Source organism: Lineus longissimus, chromosome 10 (genome assembly GCF_910592395.1).
Source record: "Lineus longissimus chromosome 10, tnLinLong1.2, whole genome shotgun sequence".
NCBI lineage: Eukaryota > Metazoa > Nemertea > Pilidiophora > Heteronemertea > Lineidae > Lineus > Lineus longissimus.
The window spans coordinates 12,130,093-12,152,980 of record NC_088317.1 but is presented as its reverse complement, the minus strand read 5'-3'; the positions used below and the strand labels follow the sequence as shown (position 1 = coordinate 12,152,980).

Genomic DNA, 22,888 nt, shown 5'->3' with positions numbered 1-22,888 from the left:
TCTTGTCTCATTATATTTATTCTCAGTTGATTCGTCCCGGGTGCGATGCCTAATAAACAGAAAGTGATTTTGATACTGTCGTCATCAAAACCCACTATCATATATCCATCAACAAGTTTTTCTGAACCTGCTGGACACGACAGAGTGAAAGAAAGGATGACTTAATGACAGGTAGGAATAAATTATAAGAATAAGTTGACAGCTTTGCTCGTCTGTTTCTGATCCGTGTTTTTTCTCTTTCCGGGCGCTAAATCATGAAGGAAAATGGTAAATTTCGTTCATTCAAATTCAACATTTTCATTCGTTTATCAGTCTTTATTCTGCATAGTAGTTTAGTAGAAGGAGGCCTAGTAGAATTGTCCGAAGAAGCGTTCTCGTCAATGTCGACATAGTTCCACTCTTTGAAATTATTTATTTAGCCTCATCTGATGCCGTGAGTGATACTGATGAGTGATGGTCATGGTGGTAGACCTGGGCCTACCATCCTGTATTCATATTGATGATATTGTAGGCCTACACATACATACATACATGGTACACGCTATAGGCTGTAGGCTAGTGTCGTAAGTAGTGAACATGGTGAAGACTGAAGTGGTAGGGCTAATCATCATGTACACATGTACACGAACCCTGGGACACGAACATGTACATACATGTATCAATCAAGGTACGTATGGACCATGCTGCCCTAATGATCATCATGCATGCAAGATCATAGCCTAGGCTACACCAGCTTGTGTATTGACTGTACTATTGGGAGCCACAATAATAAAGCCTTGGCGGCATGGGCACGTGTACTAGTCATGCTAGTAAAGGTCTCTATAGGCCTATTTGCATTCATCTGTTCATGAACGCCATGGCCATAGCCGAGCCGGGGTAATCCCAAAATGTACCGCCAGCCTGTCTGGTACTGTTCATCCCGATTGTCATATTGCATTGTTGTCCTGATGTTGCAATGTCATCTGTGGATTCGGTGACGTAGGGTGAACCTGTGACGTTATTTACTATTCAACTGTGTTGCCAGAGCATTGGATGGAAGGGTAATGCTGACATGGCTGAGGTTGTGAACAAGTTGTGAACAGGACTGAAGTTATCGTTTTTATATATAGGTAGTTTCAACGCCGAAGAAGAAACTCTTATGCCATGGTGATTCTGCATGTATACAACAGCGCTATATCCAATCCATTATTCATTGTCATTATCGAGAACAATTTGCGAAAACAATGGCATTTGTCTGACACAACTATTTAGTCAGAATGGTTTTTTACTTTGCCACCACACCAGTAAGCTGGAACCCAAATGTTATGTCTAAGGGCATGAATTGTCCATATGTCATGATGGGAGACCATGGAGCTATAGCTTAACTGTAAAATTCAACTGGAGAGCATAGATAATCTCGTGATAAACCACAAAATCTGTATGGCAAGTGATCCTACACTGGACAGCACAACTGTTTATCTCTGGATACCATCAACTGCCTTGAGATGCAGCCAGGGCTGATATAGATAGGTGCACTGCAAGATCAATGTGACCTCGCTGTCCCAGAATTGCCAATTAATCCTGCATTCGATATTAGGATATGTGCATGATACTTGCATAAAGCCAGAAACTATTTGTGTTTTTACAACCATTACAACGGCACCTGTTATTGGAGTTAAAACTGATGCATAGCTCTACTTGGGTTGGTTGGTAAAGGCTTTTAGTTTTACCCACCTTCTTGTCAATCCATGGTCTTATTGCATTTCTTGTTTCACTTCAGGAAAATGCATGAGTTCGTTATACCCTTTCTGTTGCGCCTATTGAGTGTGAAGTTCACCAGTTCTGTGAGGAAAAGTATTTGAAGAAAATCATAGTTGTTGATTCAAAAGGTAAATGTAAATCCTGCTATTTTAATTTAAGGTTGCTTATTATAAAAAGATTGACCAAGTATCTTGACGTTGCTTGGTATGTGCAGAAATTACATAACATTGCATCATGACATGTCCAACTAAAAATTTAGTATTTTGACTAAAATTTTCCCCCGCCATAGATGTTCATACCCTTAGCATAGATTTGATTGCTTGATTGTTTATGATGTCTACAGTCAACAGTGTTCTGGAGTCTGTACTATTGCTGTTGCTTTCATTCTACATGTACAGGGGTAAGGATTTGATTCATTGCCTCAAAAAGGTTTTCTTGACTTAATAGTTATCACAGGAGAGAAACTCTTTTCTGTGTTAACTGGTTAAAAATTTATTTCTTTGTCCAGATTGAAAGAAAAGGTTGTAATACATGTATATTTTCAGGGCGTCATCATTTTGTGATGTTTCAATTCTGTCGTTGTGAATGCGAGTCCATCACTCTTATAAGACACCACTTTTGGCCAGCATCCCCAATCAAACCAAAGATCTGCTTCAGTTTCCATATTATGGAAATGCTGCGTGTATTGTACCTGATGGTTCCAGTGCCTGTGTGGGAGAATGGGTTAATGTCTTTAATAGTTGTGCTGCCCATTGCAGATGGCAGCACAAGCTGGTCTTGCCTTTTTCAATACACTAGTTTTAATGCTCTTTAATACCTTTAATCATTACATAATATATATATACTTATACCTATTTAAGTGAATGTTTGGTGTGGCCCAGTGCCATTCCTTGAGTTTATCACTCTACTATAACATTATTCCTTGCTTATCCTTAATTCTATGTGCTTGCAGGTATGTACATATTCGTGTTCTGTAAATTGTAAATATATTCCGTCATTCCGTCATTAAAAGCCATTCCTTGAGTTTATCACTCTACTATAACATTATTCCTTGCTTATCCTTAATTCTATGTGCTTGCAGGTGCCTGTATGCCTGCTAATTTGGCCACTGGCCGGAAATATTGGCCACACCTGTCCGAGATTTCTGCGAAGCCCAGAAATTCATTTATCATCCTTTTGTTCAGATGGAAAATCCGGTGAGAGCCTTTTTCTGCTCCGTCTCGTATTTCAGCAAATATACTGGCTTGTATCTCACCACATCGACATCATGATTGAACCAGTTTTGTGCAGAAAATAGTCACAATCTTACATAATATAAAAGAACAGATGAATGGCTGGACGAATTAGCCTAAGGCCAACCATTTGTGTAATATTTGTTAAAGATGATTTAGGTCTCATAAATGTTCTGTTTTCTTGATTACTGATGTATTCTGTGCTCCTGTTACATTTCTATAATTCAATTCTAGTGACTCTGGTCACACTCACAACAACCCAGATGGAGTTTGTTATATTATTTCTTGACCATTTTGTGTGATCAATACATCCTGGACTTATTTATTTTAAATCATTATTTGAATTTTCCTTATTGTATTCATTTTTTGGGCATTGAAGAAGTGTTAACCTACTATTTTACAGGTTTTCCAAGACATCTATAAGGTGTTGATTAACGAGTCTTTTGAGGAGTATCGTTATTTTATCCATCAAATGGAAACACTAGCTCCATTGTGTTCAGGGATTGAGTACTCAAAGTGTCCAGCATGCCCACAGGTAAGAAGAGCTCTTTTAGCAGACTCTTTGTGTCCCAAATCTGTCACGTTTCAATCCAAATGAACTCGGTTAGCAAAAATTGATGGAAATGATGTTCTGTATGTTGTTCAGTTGTTCTGTAATCAAAGCACAAACAGTTACATTGTAAGTTTTGAAGATGATGGTTCTGGCAGTGATGATCATGGTGCTGCAGATGATGATATTTGAGCATGAATTTCTTTGAATGTTTTTAGAAAAATGAGTACCAACGAATCATTTCCATGGATGCAAATATGGGTCTTGTAAGGAAGAAGTCATCTGGCAGCAGTGTGGCTAAACCAAAACATGACCTCTACTTCATTGACCAAAGTGGTGTAGATAAATTTGTGGCTGCAAATTCAAAGGCTCAACCGTCAAAGGAAGTGGTATGTACCCTGGTCTCGTGTCATATTGGGCACTTGACCTATAATACAGTAGCCCTAATTAGGCAGCATTTGTGAGGCTGTTTTCATTCACAATTGGCATTGGAGAGATGGTGGCAAATTTGATGTCTAAATTGATAATAATGAGCTTAAAGGTACAATAATACTTGACATCCGGCTAAGGAAGGAGGTCAGAAGTCGAGTCCCTTGTTCACATTGCACACTCCTGAACTCGCGGAAACCATTGGTGGATGTCAAAATTGATGCATTTGTATTTTTTCAGGATTGCAGTGATTTCAAAGCTGGCAGTATGCGCTCCAAAGGAAGGCACGCAAAACTGGATGAAACTGCTGTTTTTGGTGCAGCTTGTAGACATGACTTTCCTTAGCTCATGTTCAGCTTGAAGCATGGTGAAAGGTATGACAATTGATGAGGAAATTTGCTCTGTTGTGAAGTTCACATGAAAGCATGTTGTCAATTTTTAAAATTGGTGTTGAGGCATTGCTTCATTACTTTTGATGCAGTAATATGTTCTGGCTTATCTCCTTGCTTGGTGACAAGGCAGGCTCACCATCAGGCATCAGGCGAAGGAAGCTAGGTACACTCCACTTTACGAATAACGTGGGAGTGCGGATGGCTTGTTACCAAAATCATTCAGAGGAAATTATAACGATGATGAAAAACTAATCTGATAACTTGTGTCTGTATAAAATGTGTCTTGTGTCTGCTAGTGTCTGTATGAAATTTACCAATCATGTATGTATATAGTGTATTTTCTTATTTTCATGACACTCATGTTTTGCAGGTTGGCCTACCCAGGTTATCTCATCCAGGAGTTGCTGAGAAGACATGGGGAAACCAACGTCTATTTCATGTATGATATTGCATGTATGCTGGATAATCACGTCAAGGTAATTGTTTTGATCATTTTGGTCTGATTCTTGTCAATAAGAGTATTGATATCTGCCTCATAGCCTCGAGGTGTACACTGCTGGCTACCACCCAATAGGGCCGGCTCTGAACCCTGTAAAGCTCAAAACTAAAGGATTTTAATTCTCAGTAGTAAAAAAGGAAGCAGCTGGGACAATCGCCCGTGCAGTTCACCTTAATTTGATAGCTTCAGTTTTATAGCATTGAATCTAATTACATGTGCAAATATTTGTCTCTCAGGATAATGTTGTTGTAATTTCTTTTGCAGAAACATTATCCTGATATGTCGTTGGACTCAAAGAAGTTTGCCATTCCTATATTCCATTCCTATGGTCACAAGTTCGACTGTCAGGTATTTTTGTTTTCTATTTGTTGGCAGATAAGTATGGCCACTTGATGCAAGGCTATTTATGACAGTTCTTTGAATTTGTTATTGCACCACAGGTTCACCATGTTTTTGCCTGTGCTGACATGGGTACCTCATGACCTGTTAGCAGCAACAAATCTAGTTAATATTTCATCCTGGCGATACATGTACATTTTGGTGATATCACATTTACCAAGGAGGTTCTACAATTTGAATAAAACTGATGTGGCACACATACAGATCCTGGCAAGGAAATGTCGTAGAAGTGATGGTCACTGGCATCTGCTTCAGTTATTTGGAGATTTTTTGTTATTATTGTTTTATTCAACCAAGCACGTTCATGTAATACAGAAATGTTAGCGAGTATGCAATGTCTGTTGACATGTATAATTTGTGGCAAACTGTCAGTACATGTAACAATCAATCTTGGACTATATTGTTTTAACGACGAAATTCGGTGAATTTGACCTGTTTCAATCTTCATGCAGACATTTCATTCACACATGTACTTTTTCAATTTTCAACTAACTTTTGCAGGTTCAGTACAGTCCAAGACGAAATGCTGGATTTGCATTGACAGATGGAGAATGTTTAGAGCGTCTCTGGTCATACCTGAGGAATTTTTCAAAGATTACCAAGGAAATGACACCAAGTCATCGTGTTGATACCCTGACAGATGCCCTGATTCATTATGCCAACAGGAATTATTTGAAGATCGGTAAATATATTTTCTTACAAACTGTAATTTGATTGGTGAATTGTTTGCAATAGCTATTAATTGATCTGATTGGTGGTTTTCAGCTGACTCAATCTGAATGAGCAGCTCGTCTGAGGTCTGCTTTTAAGGTTTCAGGATTAACCAGGCTTAAATTTAGCAGTCAGATTTTGATCTTAACAATGATTTTGATCAGACTTGCTGCTTGATATTATTTACATGTAATTTGATGATACAGAGAGTCGCAGCATACAATACATGCATGCAAGTAGTGTCATTGTTCGGGATATAATATGTATAATGGAGATGCCTCAGTAATGATCATGACATTGAGGTGATTCATGTGGAGCATCAGGATCTTGCATACCACTTCTTATCCTGATAAAATTAGGCTTGCAAAAACGAATATCAGCTTGGGAGAGTTAGGACTGGTGCCGCCAAGACCAATACCTTATTGGCCCAATACATGTATAGGTACGCAATGTTGTCTGACACCTCTGGCAGAATGTCAGTTTTGTGTGATACTTGAAAAGTGCAATGACGTGCTCATGACTAATAGGTGGTGGCATTTTGTTTTTGTCATTCTCTGAGAGTCTTTTTACTTTGGTGTGTTTACCTGATATACGTAGACGTATGGTCAACAAATAGAGGTTGAAAGAGACTTACCAGATACTTTTTATGTTCATATATTTCATCTGAGCATCAGGCCCTTCGGCCTGTTGTTATTTTGAAAATGTTAGGTGGTTCCCCTAGCAAGAATACATGATGTATGGTACCAGTTATTGAAAAGGCCTCACTTTCAAGGTCACATGTGTCAATTGGAGCAAATTAGCTGTGCCGCTAGGCTGAGTAATTTGGGCACATATCTTAACCAATATGACTGTTCATCTTAAATCAAACCTGCATACATGTACGTACATGTACGCCCTGTTATCTTGGGATGGTATTTGGATTGAATCGATTCACCATCTGTGAACCTGAATACTAGTACTTTCATGATTCCTTTACTGCCAGTTGCCCTGAATTATGATATCATAAGTTTATCTATGAAGCACTGCACAAGATATTTCACAAACATGTTGGATTTGACTTGTCTTTCAAGGTCACACATTTCTAATAACATAACTTTTTGTAACACTTGCTCATTTTTCAGCTTAAGTCCAACCGGAGAACACAATGGCACTTGGCTGTTTCTTGAACAATTTGTTTTCAGTTGGCGTGTCGTTTGGTCAACTTTATGTACATGATTGTAACTTAAAATAAAATCTTGTATTCATTGTTTATCTTTGTAGGAACATTCCTTAGTTCCAAAATGGAGAAGGCCAAAGATGTCGCGATGACTTCATCAAAAGAACTGACCATCCTCCTTTCAACTATGCAAAGGTACAACTCACGTCAGAACTAGAAACTGTGGGGCTGCTCTCTCACATAGTTGTCATGCATCAAAGACAATACATCTTGGTAGCCTTGATCTATTCATCCTGATGTTTTCACTATTTAAATTTCTCCAATGGAACTGAGCTACCCAGTCTCTCACACCAAAACATGGTGTTGTGGTCCCAAGAAATATTTCTATACCAAGCAACGGCACACCAGCTGGGATATACGATCCTGGATTGTTGGAACGCCCACTATCAAGATTGTGCACAATTTGCATCTTTCCAATGGAGTTTCTTTCTGTGTTGAGTATTTTTTGGCAGTGATTTTTGGCTCACCGTAAGGGGAGTCTATACGATAGCGCTGTGTCCGTCGTCGTCGTCGTCGTCGTCGTCGTCGTCGTCGTCGTCGTCGTATCCTAACAGTGGCACGTTTCTTAACTGCTAGGGCTATGAACTTGAAACTTTGTACACAGAATGCCCTAGGTCAGCTGACCTCTGACACTGATTTTCGGTCCGATCTGATTCTCTGTTTGGCCCCCAGGGGGCCAAATGTCGATATCTAAAAAGTGTGATATCTCGCTTATTAGTGACTTGTTTTCGATAAAACTTTTGTTGTAGGTACTCATAGCAAATATACATTTTATATTATACGGGTTTTTAATTTGACCTTGTTTTCAAGGTCGCAGAGGTCATGTGGCGTAAATTGGCCATTAGAGTGTAAACTATGGCACGTTTCTTAACCACTAAAGCTATGAACTTGAAACTTGGTACATATAACCCCCCATATCACATAGCCTCTGGTGCTGAATTTTGGTTCGATCTGATTCCTAACTTTGCCACCAGGGGGCCAAAAGTGGAAATCTAAAAAGTGTGATATCTCGCTTATAAGGGACTTGTTTTCGATAAAACTTTTGTTGTAGGTACTCATAGCAAATATACATTTTATATTATACGGGTTTTCAATTTGACCTACTTTTCAAGGTCACAGAGGTCATATGGCGTAAATTGGCCATTAGAGTGTAAACTATGGCACGTTTCTTAACCACTAAAGCTATGAACTTGAAACTTGGTACATATAACCCCCTATATCACATAGCCTCTGGCGCTGAATTTTGGTTCGATCTGATTCCTAATTTTTGCCACCAGGGGGCCAAAAGTGGAAATCTAAAAAGTGTGATATCTCGCTTATAAGTGACTTGTTTTCGATAAAATTCTTATGGTAGGTACTGTTTGGAAGAATACATCACATATTTTACGGGTTTTCAATTTGACCTACTTTTCAAGGTCACAGAAGTCATATGGCGTAAATTGGCTGTTAGAGTGTAAACTATGGCACGTTTCTTAACCAGTAAAGCTATGAACTTGAAACTTGGTGCATATAACCCCCTACATCAGATAACGTCTGATGTCGAATTTTGGCCTGATCTGATTCTTTATTAGGCCACCAGGGGGCCATAACGGAAAAAGGAAGAAGTGCAATATCTTGCCTATTTGAGTGAATTGTTTTCGATAAAATTTTATGGCAGGGACTCCTAGCAAGGATACATCACATTTCCTATGATTTTTGGATTTGACCTCCTTTTCTAGGTCACAGAGGTCAAATGGCGTAAATTGACCGTTCGAGTGTAACTATGGCACGTTTCTTAACTGCTAAAGCTATGAACTTGAAAGTTGGTACATGTAACCCCCTACATCAGATAATCTCTGACACCGAATTTTGGCCTGATCTGATTCTTGATTTGGCCACCAGGGGGTCAAAACTGAAAAAGTAGGACGTGCAATATCTCGCTTATTAATGACTTTTTTTCGATGAATTTTTTATTGCAGGGACTCTTAGCAATCACACGATATTGATCTTGTTGATGTCATAGACAATTATTGGTTGGATCATAAACTTATATATACTGCCCTGTCTTATTACTTGACATCAATACACATCTAAAAAAAGTCTTCATGCCTGATTGTGTTCACCATATTCACCTCTAAACTAAGCATGATCCTGCCTAATAAAAGATGTATACGGTGAGCACAATGGCCCCTGGCCGTTTCATTTAAACTTTTATCTTTCTTTTAGCAACTACGGCTGATGTGAGAAATTGGTCGAAGAAAGATCCGCAGCGTACAAGAGACATGAAAATTGTCCAGGTATGTGTATTGAAAATAGGATAATCTCTTCTCTTTTTCCCAGGACAGGCTGCCTAGCAATTTGGAAAGAATATAAGTGATATTGAGTCTGTTGCGGAACTGTTTCTCCATTGTGTGCTTGCTCTCACACACAGTAACCTTACAGAGTATTCCAAGTACTTGTACATGTAGTCAAGTAAAATTTTGACACTGCCTTTGAAATTCCTTTTCTCATTACCGTACATGTATATAATTTCAGCGAAATCAGGTAAAGACAAACTTTTGCCTCTTCTCCATCGACACTGCACTGAAAGAAAAATTCTGTTGGAAATGATGAATAAATATGCAGGTAATAATGGCTTTTTGGTGCTGTGTCCAAATTCACTTTGTCAGATGTTGCCTGCTGACGAGTGTGATTGTTTTATGAATAATGCCTTACTCATAGTGTCTTTTTTTGGGTGTTTCTTAAGCACTTGGAGGTGTTAGACTATTTCTGCTCCCAGGCATGATGAGCTTGGTTTTTACGTGCCACTACGTTTAGGCCCCAATGGGGTCTATCTTCAGTCGGAAGTAGTCCTTTGCAAGACAGTCATGTTTCTTTTACCCAAGTTGAGTCTAGCTTGTCTTGCCATGGTCATTAGCTACAAGAAACCTTGGTTTTATATCTTATTTGAAGAACTGCAAGGAGCCAGGCATGTTGAGAAGTGTTTCCCTGGCTTCTCGTGGGAGGGCGTTACTGATTTTCATATGTAAAGTTTGTGGTGTTAAGATTCATTGCAGTGATCTAGGCTGTCACGATGTGTACATGGGGACCTCCAATTTTGTGAACCGTCATTTGAAAGTAATTTGGGGATTTTTTTTAGGCAAAGCTGTTGCAAAAATAAATTTTGTGATTTCTTTATATTTCCAGTAGGCCAGGCAATTGCCATACGACTGCAGAAGAACATCAATAATTCCAACAAGGCTATTCGATCCTTGATAGCACAGGTGAACAAGGAACTGACTCCACCTCTGACTTATGAGGAGGCCATTGAATTCAAGTTTCCCGTGGATTCAGATCGCCCCTACCAAAGGCGAGCTGCCAATGTCCTCAATATGAAGGAGAGAGCTGAGGAAGAGATTGAGCTGCTCAAGAAAGAAATCGCCAATGTTGCCATGGTTATGCGTCGCCAACATGCTACACTCATTTCTTCACTGTCTTCGTGTGACTCCTCGGATTCATTTTCAAGAGGAAGGAACTCTTTGATTGTGTCAAAGATTGTTTTGGTTGAAAGACAGTTTTCAACATTTAGGAATACATGTGGTGCGTATGTTGAGATTCAGCAACTGACGGATTCGTTTAGGGACAGGATTCCTTACACCCTGCTAGAAGTGGACGATATAGGATTTTCTTCAGATGATTTGACCTCTATCCTGGAAGAAATACAGGCACAAGAGGCTGAGGACGATATTGTCTCTGATAATGAAAATGAGGATAAGGAAGATCTTGATGAGGAGTATTAGTAGGGTAAAAGTGAGAGTTCTAACCCTTCCCACAATTTGACTGACATCCCTTTCAGTCAAATCCCAGTCAACACGTTTCACGAATTTCCTTACCCTTTCCAGTTAAATCCTAGTCAAACAAATCTCAGTCAAATCCCAGTCAACACGTTTCACAAAATCTCTCAACTCGTTAATTTTTCAATAATTTTTCCCTCAGTCAAATCTCAGTCAACACGTTTCACGAATTTTCTCAACTCGCTCGCTTCGCTCGCTGAACAACAGCTTGTACAAATTTACAAACCGTTCTAGCTTTCTCAAACTCAGTGAAATTCTGGTCAACTCGTTCTCCAAATTTGGAGAACGACCTCCAGTTAAAATTCCAGTCTAATTTTTTACACCAGTCAAATCTCAGTTAAACTCGTTCTCCAAATCTGGAGAACGAACATATGGTCAAATCCTAGTCAACACATTTTCTCTCAGTCAAAACGTCAGTCAAGCCGTTCTCCAAAATTGAAGAACGGAGTCAAACGTGGTCAAATTAAATTATTTTTCAAACCGCTCGCTTCGCTCGCTTTACACATTTCTTCAAAAGTACACAACTTCTACAAAACCGAAACTTAAAAAAGGGGAATACCCTTTCCAAACGTGAACTTAATGAAAAATTATTATTGTGTATAATATAAATGATGCCCTTCCTCTCAAACGAACAACTTGAACTACGTATCACACGTTCGACAGATTATCTAAAATGGAAAGAGTTACCGTTGAATGTATGGTACAAAATCAACGAATTGAAAGAATTGAGAACTTTAGTCGGTGAGTCAATGTTACTCACGTTGGAAGATTCGAAAGGTGACATTGTCACCGTGTGGCCTACGAGTATCATTAAGCGACAACTCACACCTGCTCATAAGTATATACGGTCCACAGGTATGAAAGAGTCAGTAAATGGCAGGAATTACTACGGTTTTGACTTGGTGGAATAATTTTATAAGCCCTTAAGCCTATAAATTTACATCCACACTACTCTTGTCTGACTTGCTAAATTAAGCCCAAACTGATTATCTCAGATGAAAGTCATGTCATTTTGGATACCTTGGATGCGATAAGCCCTGCTTCAAGTTAGAAGCTAAATTTATCATTTAATAACAACAACAGACGCTAGCGTTTGTTATAGACTGTGTTAACATCATACAGTCCTCAGAGTGCTTTCATACGCTTGCTCTCAAGTTGTAGACCGTGTTTACCGTAGAATCCATCATACCTGCCCTTTATTTAAACAAAATAATATTTTTTCTAAGATGTAATGATGAGCTCAAATTCGCTCGCAGTAATAGTCCCATTGTCACTGACTCTGGAAAGTAAATTATTGACATTCATTAAGCATGCTTTTTTCTTGGTTAAAATATCTAAATGTTTTTTCTCTTTTTTCCTCAACTGAGGAACTACAATTTTTCCAACCAATCCTAACACTGTACAGATGGCGGAAATTGGTATGCTGACTACATTTCCAATCACAGTCGCCGCACCAATTGATGCCACTGTGACACTGGTGATATACATACCAATTTCACAACCGTGCAAGATTTGACTAGCTTTTTTATATTTTTTTGACAGTTTTTTTCTTTCCCCAATGTTCACCTCTAATTCTGTAATTTTATCTTTAATTTTCTCAAGCCTAAATTCTTCCACTCCATCGACATCATCCATTTAATGATTTATTCTAACCGTAAATCAATTGAAACTGGAGTTAAAAATTCAATAACCTCACCATTCTGATCTTTGACCTGCAGTTCAATATTAGTATGGTCATGCTGCGCGATCTTTACTTTTTGCAGGGAGGTATATTCATGCATATCTCCATAATATTTACCTTTGGGGACAAATGAAGTGATAAGATCACTGCGCTTTCCATTTACTAAATTTTTTCTAGTATCGACAATACTACATGAAATTCTGTACTCATGATGAGGTAAAAATTTACAAGGTTTATTACCAGTAATTTCTGAGCTTATGAAGGTAGTCTCTGTATTAGTCATCCCAAATATCTCATTCTCACCTAGTTCTTTATGGAGAATCACACCAAACGGTGGCTTAACTTTAATTTTTATTTTACCTTCACTGGGTACATAAGTTAGGTCAAATTTATCAGCATGCCCTTTTTCACTCAGCGCTTCCTCTACTGCTTTATTGTAGGTAGCTGGTGTATAAAATCCATCCGGGAAAGTAATCAATTCCTGTGCTGTATATTCCTTATTGACCACAGTAGCAAATCGTAGATAGTGATTCTTCAGTTTCCTTGAAAAATTATAGTAGGTCATAGGAATAACAGCCTTTTCAACCTGTACGGTTTCGTACGGTTGAATACTCCCTGGGAGTAGACATCGTAATGTGTCATGGAACCTAATGTTCATTTATTTTAGAAGAAATTTTATTTGCTTTTTTTCTAATCCCTCCTATATTGGATGCCAATACTTGAACAATGACAAGAATAGTGACCGCCACTGCGATGATCAAATGCTCTGCTAAAAATCCTACAACACTAGCAGCTGCTTTCAAGATAGTAGACACAATGGCTCCTAGAATCCCTGGAAGTACTGCTAGAGCTTTAGAACCTAAGGAAAGTAACCAATTTTTAAATTTTATCAGACCCTGAGTAATTTTACTAGGAGGTGTGCTAGGTCCTATTGGTTTACTAGGTCTACCAGATCCTCCTGGTGTATCAGGTTTAACTGACTTTGAAGGAGCACTTGGCTTTACTAAAGAACCTATAGTTCCACCAATGGCAGACAACGCTATAATAACTGCGGTGACAATGGTGCCAAGTTTAAAGCCCTTCAATTTGAACAGGGCGTCAAGCCTGTCTCCTAAGGGTCTGCTCGTATCATTGACTGTGTTTTCTAACCTCGTTCCGTATCCCCTTAAAGCTTTTCCGGTTTTTCCTAACAAACTATACGTTTCATCTGCATGTACATCATCAACCTCCATCATATTTTCTTCATTTTGTTCAAGTGAAGCTGCTCTATCCGAAGGTTTAATATTAGGATCTCTCCTCAATGTTTCACTCTTTTCAAGAAATGTGGTAGTAGCTTGCTCGGCTTTCTTGTCAACAGCTACCTTCCGACGTCTGAGCTCGTTAAGCTCCATATTTAAATTAGGATCATCTGTTTTAATAGGTTCCTTTGAGTTCAAAGTTTCAGCTGCAAGCCTGTTCAGATCTTCAGATGTAAACTCAACAGGCTGTGTTTCACCTGTACCAATATTGGTGATATTAACTTTAGGGTTCAGAGGAATTGGTGGGCTTATGTTATCCAATGAACTAGATCCTGCTGCATCTCTGTAGTCCAATTGTCTTCTAGCTGTTGTTTCTCTAACATTTTCAAGTCCTGTTGTTTCCTTCACTTTATCAAGTCCTTTTGTTTCCCTCGGTCTAATGTCTCTTAAAAATGATTCTAGTCCTGTTTTTCCTGTTCCTTTTATAGTACTCAATGCCAAAGATTCTCCGATTTTTTTTTTTCCATTGTTAGCTTAAGGTCATGAGCATACGCATTCGAATAAAATACTTCCCTTCTCATCAATTGTCAGCTTGTTACGTAGCTTATTCAAAGAATCCACTGTCAATAATTTTTTGCTCCATTTTCTCAAAGCCTTATCTATAAATTCATCTTTTTTATCAATGACTTCCTCAGCCCTCATTAACGAAGATCTTATAGGATTTGGTGGATTTCCATCAGGTCTTTTCAAGTTGGCTATCTCATCATAACTTATAACTACTTTTCGTTGATCTATGATACCTTGCTCTTCTTTTTTGTTTTCTTCTTCCGTACGTGCTCTAATTTTTTTGTCTTCTTGGACACTACCAGCATCCATCTCCCCCTCAAGTGCGTTATCTCCCTCTACCCGTTGATTGTAGATTTCATCCATGTTGTTTGTTTCTCCAATTCCAGCATCACCTTCAGGATCTGCATCTGGATCAAATGCTTCATTTTTAAATCCCATACCACCTTCAGCCATTTATTTTATAAAAATTTTGTTATCACAGCAGATCCGATGACACTTGCAGCAATATAGGCCTGTTCATAATTTTTCTGACTCTGACTAGGTTTATAATAATGAGACAAAGTAGGTTCAGGGTGGATCGTGTCATACAGTCGGATAGAGTCTCTCATGTCTAACATGTCTGACTGTGCTTGTTGTTTTTTCTGTCGTTGTTCTGCAAGGAAGTCAAGATGCTTAATTCTATTGTGCGACCACGTCGCTGACTGTTTTTGTAATTTTTCGCTCGCTAAATCGTGTCTTTTACGCTCTTCTGCAGCATTCTGCGCATCAAATGCGTGGAACATGGCATTACCTCCTACAAAAGCAGTCGCATTAGCTACTGCCCCGAAAATGGTTGTTAAAATCATGCCAGCCATATTCTTTTTATTTTATAAAAATTTTACCCAGTGATGTTCTTCGGTAACCCTTGCTTTTCCAGATAGCCCTTCCTAATAATAGCAAGTGTCACCGCTCCCGTAAGCTTCAGCGCTTCCATAAGGTCTGGTTTACTAGGATCTCCAATGTTTGACTTCAGAAGTTTCTTTGCAGCCATACCATAGCCAACGGTTAAACCTGCTAAAACAGCAGCATGATAGATTGTGTTACCGATCTGTTTTGGATTAATAGTGTCCATTTATTATAGAATAAAAAATATTATATTTCTAGCTTTGTATTACCACGTTGAGTTCTTGTAACAGGTGGAGTCGCTATGCTCGCTATGCTCGCCGGTTGTGGTTGTGATTGTGAACTATAGTACAGCACAAATACAGCTAATCCAACACTACCTGCTACAATATAAGGATAGTAGTTCCTAGCTTGTACAGCGTCCTGCTGTACAGTCTTCTTCTTTCCTTTGTTCAACTGACCTAATTTCTTGCCCCATTCAACTCTCTCAGAGCTCTTTGGCTTTTCTTCGGATGTGGTAATGTCTTTAACTTGTTCATCTTCTTCTTCGTTCGTCATTTATTTTCATAAAATAATATTGACGACTATTAAAGTGACTATTGACGACTATTAAGTGACTATTGACGACTATTAAAGTGACTATTGACGACTATTAAAGTGACTATTGACGACTATTAAAGTGACTATTAAAGTGACTATTTAATAAAAATTATTCTACTCTAAATAAAATGAAACCTGATGTTAAATTTCACACATTTGATGAAATCTATGACAAAGTTGTTGCTGCTCTGACATCAAAACCATATACAAGACACCTGTATATGAATGAAGTTTCAGACGCTATCTCTCTGCACGAAGAGCTCACAATAGCGAACAGATATGTGTACCTGTACTGCGACCATTGGATATGCAAAGAATGTTATTCAACCGATCATGCTATACTAGAGTATGAAATAGTCTGCGAGGACTGTGGCACAATAGACAACTATTATGATCCGCACAGTCATAAACCAGTTCTTTGGTCAAATGCAGTTGAAAAAAGCCGATATATTCAAGGGTTAGACTATGGTATGAAAGATACTCATCAGCTTGTACCATCTAAATTTTCAAAATTTAAGGAACTCTATAAAGATGACCTATTGTTCAAATCAAAAGACTGTGGTACGATTAAAAAAGATTTTAAAAGGCTCGAAGCACTGTTTTATGCGAGGTATGATGAAATAGGTAGGACGAACTTCTTTTCCAATAAATTTATAGTACAAAAATTACTTGAACATTACTCCTTGGTCGAACAGCCAAAAAAATTAACTGACTCAATGAAAAAGGTGTATGCTATATTTGACCATTTGAACTGGCCATAATTTTATAAGATCTAACCCATCCTATAAAATTATTGACACTTGCTCACTTCTTCGCTCGCTTCTTCGATCGCAGGTACACTCGTTGGTTTCAAGACAGTTTCTGCCGTATTTGCTACAATTGTGCCTGCTGCCAGAAGAGTTGGATTCATGTACTGACCCAGCTGTTTCTTTATTTCATTGTTGACAATAACATTGCCACATAATTTTTCGCGAAGTTTTTCCTTGTCTATATTCGGATACACCACCCCAACAGCTTGCGTATATCCGAATAGTATGTTAGAGACTAAATCGTCAGCAATCTGTGTATTATATTTGACTTGAAATTCACCATGTAGTTTCTCAATATTTTTTTTAGAGGCTTTTTTAATTGTTCCTTCGCTGGCTTTTATTCCTAATTTACTCAGCAATCCTGATTGATAGTGAGAGAGTAATTCACTTCGCATGTCATACTCACCGTGCTCTTCTTCAACAGTAGTTTCCATTTATTTATGATAAAATTTTATACTGAAATGGAATCTTTCTGCGCAGTAAAAGTCGTTTACCTGCATCAATCTGCGCAAGTACTGCATCCTTTTCGCTACTGGGGATACAACGATTTTCTTTAAACACTTGGTCCAATGAGCTTTGATCATTCAACGTATGGATGACCATATGTTTACAATTTTCACGGAAGTCTTTGACTACTGCATTATATTTTTGAGTTAAAAGCCATACAGAAATGCCAAAATGTCGTCCAGAGAAAGCTAGTTCAGTCAATTTTGTACATTTATACTTTGCCTCCCATAAATTAGCACAGTCATCAATGATAAATAGTGTTTGATGATCTTGACTTTTTAGTACATTAACAGCATCTTCTAAGCAGGCATTTAAATCGCTCAACACTAACTTAGAAGGGTAAATGTGTATATTTTTATCTTGTGCGATCCATGGTCTATCTTGATAGGTTTTGTTCATGTCAATCGTAGGGCAAAATATCACAATATCGTCGAATTTTTTCTGAAATTCTTGTTCTAGAAGATCTAGGACAAAATATGTTTTCCCACAGTCTGTCATGCCACACACTAGCATATTGAACGGGGTGTGACAATAGTGAAATGTCTCCATTTATTTTAACGTACAATGCCTCTCACACGCTTGTTCTCAAGCCCTACTAGACCATCTGCTACAATATAGACAAGCATGTCATATTCTGTTTCAGTACTTCGTGTAAGTTCAAGTTGTAAGCCATGTTTGATATTTGACATTGCGGTTCCAGATCCATGCAAATCGTTGTCTTCGGTTGATCTTAAGTCAATCCACAGAGCATACTTGTGTTTGTCATAGAATTTTTCGACATCCATCATGCAGTCCTCTGTATGCTTAAGATCTTCTGGCATATAAAGCCGTTTGACTTCATCGAACAAGTTGTAACCCTTCATTCCTGACTTGAATATACAATGTGAGATCCCTTCAGAAGTGATGCTTACATTTGTGATGTCAGGGTTTTGAAAACTTGTGTTCTCTGAGTCATACTCAGAGAAATTTTTCTGGAAAAATATCAGAATACCCTTTGTAGATTTGCGATTGACATCTACATTGATATTCATGCGTTTATTCTTCCCAATTGACTCTGTCCACAAAAGATGGACATCTTCATACATCCATCTCATGTCAGAGTTATAAAAAGATTCAATGGTTTGAGTCAGAACATCAGAGGTGATTGTTTCATATTCAAGCTGAATATCGGTCACAGCATATGTCTTTGAGGATGCTGTTCCAGCAACCACATACTTTGCATCATTGAATTTGATGTTATACTCAATGGACTCCAAAATAGCTGCTGGGTAAAAGGGTGCATGTGTATCAAACAGTGCTGACTCAATAGGAATACAGTAACGGTCCTCAAAGACTGTTTTGATACCATCTTTTCGCTGATCTTTCACAATTCCTTGCTGTACTCGATTCTTTCGCTGTTTCTCAGTCAACCAAAAGTCTTTGAAAGTGTTGTAGATGAACGCTTTGTTCACTTCACTCATGTGTTGACCTCCCATACTAGTTGTGATTCTGTCCACAATATTTCGACCAACATTGGCCACAAATGTAGCTGGTGTAGCATTGGCCGCATTGCTCGCTTTTGATGTGGTAGAAAGTTTAAACGTAAGCTTCATACTTCCAGGAACAATCACTTGCCCTTTCTCAAGCTTGGGAATCTTCACATAAAGTGTCTCACCTGGATTCACAGAATTAGGATTGTGTGTAATAACCTCAACATTTCTCTTGGCTTTTAAGCCTCCAGCTGTTTTATCTGTACGATAGGGGTCTAAGTATTTACCGTAGGACATGTCCATTTATTATAGAATAAAAAATAAAATGTTAAAATAAATGAATAATTTATATACTAACTTTGGTTCAAATGATAGTCAAATTCAAGACATTCAAGACAAGTTTGATGCAGACATTATCAAGGTTAAAGATAGATTTAATTTGTGGGATTATGAGATTGACAAAGTACTAGTTGAGATTAAAGAAGAGATCCTCAAGGTTAAAAACAGTCCGTGGGGTGCAGACGTTATAACAGCGAGTAAAGTCAATACCAAAGTTGATCAACTTGAGATATCAGTGAATGACAGTTTCATCAAATTAGAAACATGGTGGACTATCGTTGGAACTTATTTAGACTATATGTTGACCCGTAGAAGATGGAAAAATGTACCAAAAGAAATGAAAGAACTTCCTTCGTTGCAAATTGAGTAACATGTTTATAATATGTTTTTACATTATAAATATCTTACTACCTTCTCAACCGTGAGTCAATACTATTTTCAGGATCTAAGCCTTCTTTGTGTTTAATTGTTGACTCAATTTTAGCTTCTTTTTCAACACGATCAACCTCTGATTCTTCATCAATTGTAGCTAGCACTTGTGTCACACGCTGCAAAGCATCAAGTCTAACTCTAGAATCATCATTCAATATTGCATGCACTCCCTCAATATTTTTCACAGTGTAAGTTCTATTGGACCATATTTGTTTGTAACCTTTAGTAAATATAGGTCTCTTTAACTTCTTTCTAACACTTTCACCTATTTTAAATTTGTATTCAACTGGCATAGACTTTTCAGCATTTAATTCAATCAGCTCACTTTCATGATGCGCAGCTTCATTAGGAGCATAGTTTAAAATTCCTCTATGCGGTCTACTATTGTACGCAGTAATGTACTCTTGCAAATGATCAATCCATTTTACTGAATTTCGTTCAGTAAAGTCCTTGAATATCATCTCTTTAATGGTTCTAGATAGTCTGTCAATAAGTCCTAGCGCATGATGATCTCCTATGTCCACTGTATCATGCTTGATGTTTAACTCTTTGAATAGGTCTTGTACTGGCCTATTCAGGAATTCATTGCCAGAGTCTGTAATAATAAGTGTGATTGGGCTCGCAAGTGTTTTTTCAAACCCATTTTTCACTTCAAATTTTGTCTTATTTTTTAAAGCTTCAGCATAGGCTTTTCTAGTAAATGTATCAATAGCAAGAAGTATCCATTTGTATCCTTTATTTTGCCTTGAGTAGTTTGACATGTCTAAAAGATCCATAAACCATAGAGCATTCTCACGATAGGCTATAATGTGACCCTGGATCTTTTGTGGTTGCTTTTTATGCAGTTGATAACTTTTTTGCTGCTTTACAAATGCATCGATGTCGTTAAATTTTATGCTAGGATCTTTCTTCTTCATGATTCTATAAAATTTTAAAGCCGATGGATAGTAGTACTTCGCATATTCTTCTTGCATCATATTTATTTTAGAGAATAGTTTGAACTAAAAGACCTACAGTAATTAACCCTATTGTAAATGGTAGATGACTCGCTTCGCTCGCGTGTACAATGTTCGCTTCACTCGCATTGAGTGACGCTATAGGTTTTTTACTCGTGCTTGCTGTGCTCGCTGTGCTCACTTGTCGCTTTTTTCTAACATTGATATGTGAGTTGATGCCAAAAGTTGTATTTTCCGTAGCGGTCAACAGGGAGTTATTATACCCTTCAATCGTGCCAATATGTAACCGCATATGACTCGGCACAAGTTGTAACCCTAAACCAACGGCGAAATCTAGTCGCGTACCTGCTTTTTCTAAAGCGTACGCATACGCTTGTTTTGAGTGAATTAATATACTCGCTGACTGAAATGTTTTGATGGAGTCAACTAACGTTTGACCTTGTATCGCATCTTCCACCAGGATCCCAAACTGCTTTTGCGTGTCTAAGGAGTCTAAAATGTCTTGTCTGATCATAGTTTGTGCACCAAGGATACAATATACATAGGTCCTAATGGACTCATTGATTCTACTCATGCCTGCTTTAGTCAATCCTTTACTGTCTAAAGCGATAAAATTGGTCCAGTCATCTGAGTAGATGAAAGATAGTGTATCAATGTAGGTCCTATGATGATCAGCATATACATATCCTTCTTTGTCTGCATTGAACGGGAACCTGCTCGGATCATCCAAGTAATACTTACCATTGTCCATGACGATGTCAAGCGCTTTCATTTTGCCTTTGTGAAAGTAGTTGAAGTCAACTCTACCAAATTCAAGCTTTAAATTTTCATAGGCTTGTGTGCTGTAGGGGTTCTTCTTTGAATTAAAGTCAGGATTTTCTGGTAAAGGTATTTTTAGCTGATGTAATATCTTTCTGATGGTGAAGTACACGTGGAATCTAAAAATACTCTGTACTAAGGGGTCAGCATGGTTAACATGATTGTGCCATGACACACCGCAGCCAGACGTCGCACACCATAGTGCAAATTTGAATTGGTTGTCCCAGTTGTCCAGGGTAGCATTTTTTAAATAGTCTTGCACTTGTGAATAGGTTGTAAATTTCCGAGGGGATAATCTATCCGGGAATATGTCAATCGTATCGTACTCAAAGCTTTGATGTGGTGCTACTTGAATCTTCTGATGGATGAAGGGGTCCTTGGTCAAAGAGTTATTCTTGTAAGTGATTGGATAGTTTGCATCTGGGTTAAATTTAAGATAAGGTGGAAATGTTTCCATTTTATTTATGATAAAATTTTTACGAGCACAGTGAGTGATGTCCTAGAGACAATGTACTTATTCCATCAGCTTGAATCATTCGTTTATCGTCCGCTGCGTCTAATGCTACTTTAGTAACTTGCTCTGTGAAAAGTTGGTGATTTCGACTTCTAAAGACATTCATCCTTTTTTCGATGGGAACCTTGCCCAAGAGCACGGACTTGTAGTCTTCGAAGGTGACTTCACTTTTCACAACTTGTCGCTTGATTCCTTTACACTTTTGACTTCACAGTCTTTGTCACATGTATAGGCATATAATTTAGCCCTCAAAGCTATGAACTCAGAGATCACCTTGCCAGCCTCTTCGTCTTTGAACTTGCCAATCACTTTCTTATTGACATCTGAAAACAACTCATGATCTTTTGGAAAATTAGAGAAGTCATACAAGTGAGCATCTTTCTGCATGTCTTTGTAGATATCATCAGTCTGTATGTTATAGACTAGTGAGTCAGTGTCAGTGTACAGCAGTTGTGCTTTGTGTTCATACTTTTTCATCATATGACTGTAGTGGAAGTCATACATATGCTCTTTAGAGAGGTCTAAAATGGCCTGTCCCATAAATATTGGCTTATTGAGATAGACTTCTGCTTTTTGTCGTTCTACCATGACTAGATCTTTGCAGAAGATTTTGTGTGAGTTGTAGTTGTTACTATTGACTAATTTTCGAAGCTGATTGGCAGTTGTGGCTAAGGTAATGTCTTTTCTACGTCTGACGGACTCCATAGTTTTGCCAAATATCGCATTGTTCATCAATTTGAAGAAGTCTTTTTCTAAGTCATTTTTGGCGTTTGCGCGTTGGCCTGTGTTGAAGTCTATATATTCTTTCAAGAAATTAGACTCTTCGTAACTTACACCTCTGTGGATCTTTGTCAGTTTGAGACCCTGTGCTAAATAGAACTTCAAGATCTTGTGATGCACAATGTAATTTTTCTTGTCTTGCAGGTTAGGAATGAGCTTGTCATTCTTGTGCTCAGGAGCAAGAGGATAATCATTGTGAAGCTGGTGAAGATGGTCTGGATATTCAAGGTGAACTTCAAGCGTGCAGGCGGTATCTTGCCACTTGGAAAAGTCCTTCATCCATTTGAACTTTCTCACTGGTAAATCTTGACCCAT

At 38.2% G+C, this 22,888-nt stretch overlaps 1 protein-coding gene and 1 long non-coding RNA gene across 2 annotated transcripts; one reads left to right on the top strand and one right to left on the bottom strand.

Annotated features, from left to right (window-relative positions):
• The first annotated feature begins 3,833 nt into the window (after window positions 1-3,833).
• On the top strand, window positions 3,834-5,190 carry LOC135494634 (uncharacterized). The gene is made up of 4 exons (XR_010448418.1): window positions 3,834-3,911; window positions 4,192-4,325; window positions 4,714-4,819; window positions 5,107-5,190. It is a non-coding gene; the product is annotated as an uncharacterized LOC135494634 (long non-coding RNA).
• A 16,774-nt stretch (window positions 5,191-21,964) lies between these two features.
• LOC135494341 (uncharacterized) lies at window positions 21,965-22,888 on the bottom strand. Its single transcript, XM_064782258.1, has one exon. The coding sequence runs from the start codon at window positions 22,886-22,888 to the stop codon at window positions 21,965-21,967; it is 924 nt and encodes a 307-aa protein (XP_064638328.1).